Source organism: Vombatus ursinus, unplaced genomic scaffold (genome assembly GCF_900497805.2).
Source record: "Vombatus ursinus unplaced genomic scaffold, bare-nosed wombat genome assembly UNPS02015411.1, whole genome shotgun sequence".
In the NCBI taxonomy this organism is placed as follows: Eukaryota; Metazoa; Chordata; class Mammalia; order Diprotodontia; family Vombatidae; genus Vombatus; species Vombatus ursinus.
In genome coordinates, this window is record NW_020955189.1 from 1,603,944 (window position 1) to 1,606,836 (window position 2,893).

The 2,893-nt window shown below is 60.4% G+C and overlaps 1 protein-coding gene across 1 annotated transcript in view; it reads left to right on the forward strand.

Annotated features, from left to right (window-relative positions):
* Positions 1 to 1,938, forward strand: part of SDF2L1 (stromal cell derived factor 2 like 1) — a 15,489-nt gene extending 13,551 nt beyond the window's left edge. The window contains exons 3-4 of the mRNA XM_027847500.1: positions 245 to 525; positions 1,557 to 1,938. Of these exons, the coding sequence (XP_027703301.1) occupies positions 245 to 525; positions 1,557 to 1,838 (563 nt within the window). The 3' untranslated portion in view covers positions 1,839 to 1,938. The remainder of the gene's footprint in view (positions 1 to 244; positions 526 to 1,556) is intronic.
* Positions 1,939 to 2,893: the final 955 nt, after the last annotated feature.

Sequence of the window (2,893 nt, forward strand, 5' to 3'; positions counted from 1 at the left end):
GGAGGGGCCGTGGGGATGGAGGGAGGGGGTGGAGGAGGGAAGGGGGGTGGAGGAGAGATGGAAGGAGGGAGATGGTGGAGGGAAGGGGGTGGAGGAGGGAAGGAAGGGGGTGGAGGAGGGAGGGGGGTGGAGGAGAGATGGAGGGAGGGGGGTGGAGGAGGGAAGGAGGGGCAGAGGGGATGGAGGAGGGGGCAAGGGGGCGAGGGAGTGAGGATGGGAGGGGGCCAAGGGGCTGGACAAACAGGCAGAGAGGAGGCAGGAGACGGGGAAGCCGAGCTGGTGAGACTGGGCAGAAGGCCCCGAGTGACCTCTGGTCTGGGCTCCGCAGGAAGCGGGCAGCAGTCCGTGACGGGCGTCGAGGGCTCCGAGGATGCCAACAGTTACTGGAGGATTCGCGGCGGGGCAGACGGCGAGTGCCCCCGCGGGGTGCCGGTGCGCTGTGGACAAGCCGTGCGGCTCACCCACGTGAACACGGGCAAGAACCTCCACACCCACCACTTCCCCTCTCCTCTCTCTAACAACCAGGTGAGCCAGGCCCAGCAGGACCGACCAGGGCATGGGCAGGTGGAGGGGCCTGTCTGGGGCAGCCGGGGCCCCCCCAGGTTGTCTGAGACCTCTCGCTATGCAGAAGCCTCCTCTGGTGGCTTTCCTAAAAGGTGCCTGGGGTGGGGGGCGCTGAGCAAGGCCCCCATGGGGAAAATAGCATGAAAGGAAGGGCTTTCTGATAATCCATTTCTCCACTGTTCTCTGGGTCACAAGGTAGTGAGCTCCCCATTACTGGCGGTATGGGAGCTTGATGCCCACACAGCAGGAGATCTTGCAGAGACTGAACGTCTCTGACTAGTGGGATTAAGAAGTGCCCAGGATGAGGGTGAGAGGCAGAGGTGTCAAACGCAGAGCACAACCCTCCCAGACTAAAGCGCCATTGCCAGGGTGAAGAGAGGAAATGCAAACACAGAGTGCATTTGTGGAGGCCTTCAGGGGTTTCTTGGAGTCTGACACGACCAGCCCGAGGACCGCACAGCACGCCCCCACGTTGGTCCCCATGGAGGGGAGGGGGGGGTGGGCAGCATGGCTCCCCCTGGCCCGGTCCAGAGGCCTGTAGAGGCAGGCCGCACAGGAGTCAGGGTGCTCGGTGCTCCCCCGTGCCACTGACCAGGTCACTTTCTTGGCAGTAAAGTGAGGATAGCATTTTCTGCCTCGTGAGGTGGATGTGAAGAAAGTACTAGGTGAGCTGCCACGACATCAGTCTACCTGTGGGGAAGATGGGCTCATTCCCACCCCCTCTTCGGGCAAGGGGTGCTCAGCTGGTGAGAAAGTAGATATGGCAGTCCTTCAAAAACAAGTTTGGCGTGAACCTGTGGCAGCCCTCTACCCACACACCAAAGTGCCACCAGCTGCTAGCTTTGGTCTCTAAGGACATGGGTTCAAACCTTCCACACTGGGCAAGGATTTCCTTTGCCTCAGTTTGTGGCTCTGTAAAATGGGGGGGAGGGCTCGAGCTAGAGTATGCTTGAAGTCCCTCCAGCTCAAATCCCATAATCCCTTGCTTCCAGGAGGTGAGCGCCTTCGGAGACGGTGGGGAGGGAGACCAGCTGGATGTGTGGCTAGTGCAGTGCAGTGGGACATACTGGCACCGGGAGGAAGCTGTCCGCTTCCAGCACGCCGGCACCCACGTCTACTTGTCCGTCACGGGGGAGCAGTACGGGCACCCCATCCGAGGGCAGAGGGAGGTCCATGGCATGCCCAGTCCCAACCAGCACAACTCCTGGAAAGCCATGGAAGGTGTTTTCATCAAGCCCAGCCCCACAGAGCCGTCTAGACACGATGAGCTGTGAGTGAATGCCACCGCTGGCAGCCACCCGGGCCTCCCGCCTCCCCGTGGGGGTGGACTTGTTAAGACAGATGATGAATAAAATGCTTGTGTGGCTCCTTGTAGAGGCGTGGCAGCCTCCAGTTGGGGGGAACAGGGTCACCAGAGGCCAGAAGCATTTGTTAAAAGCCTACTATGTGCGTGAGACAGTCCCTACCCTCAGGGAGCCCCGGTCTAATGGGGACACATGCACCCGGACCCAAGGGGAGGCTTGAAGGAAGCCAGGAAAGTTAGGAGGTGGAAATGAGGAGAGGCTTGCAGGCCTGGGGGACAGGCGAGAAAATGCCCAGGCCCAGAGATGGAGGGATGAGGGAGGCCAGTACCCTGAGCTGGGGGGTAATGAGGCGTAAGGAGCCAAGGAAGGGAAGAGGGGGCAGGCTGTGACGGCCAAGTGGGGTGGGGGACACCCGGGCTTTAGAAAAATCACTTGAGTGGCTGAGTGGAGGATGGCCTGGAGGCAGGCAGCTAGGCCTCGAGGGCACCAGGGTGGGGGCAGGAGGCCCAGATGACTCCAAGGTTGGGAGTCTGAGGGACATTTCCTCTGTAGTGACAGGAAAGTAGCAGGGTGGAGTTCAAATCAGGCTTCAGACTCCTCTGCCTGCCTCAATTTCCTCAGCTGTAAAGTGGGGATAATAATCATTGTTTGTGTGACCCTGGACAATTCACTTAACCCCACTGCCTAGCCCAAAAAAAAAAAAGTTGTTTGTAAAGCACTTAGCTCATGCCTGGCACAGGTTAGGTGCTAGGTAGCCTGCCAGCTGTCAGTGGGAGAGGGGGGAGGGAGCAGGAGGTGGCATCCCAGGGGGCAGACTCAGCAAGCCGCCCCTCCCCAGCAGGGCCGTTGGCACAGAGGAGGCACAGCTGAGTGGGGGGGGCCCAAGGTAGAGAAACCAAGTGACCCCACCCTGGGCAAGGACTCTTCTGGGTGGGGGGGCTGCCTGTCTTGGGGGACACAAAAAACCAATGAGTGCTTCTGGGTCAGTGGGCGTCTCCCCAGCGCCAGAGGGTCATTTGTCCAGC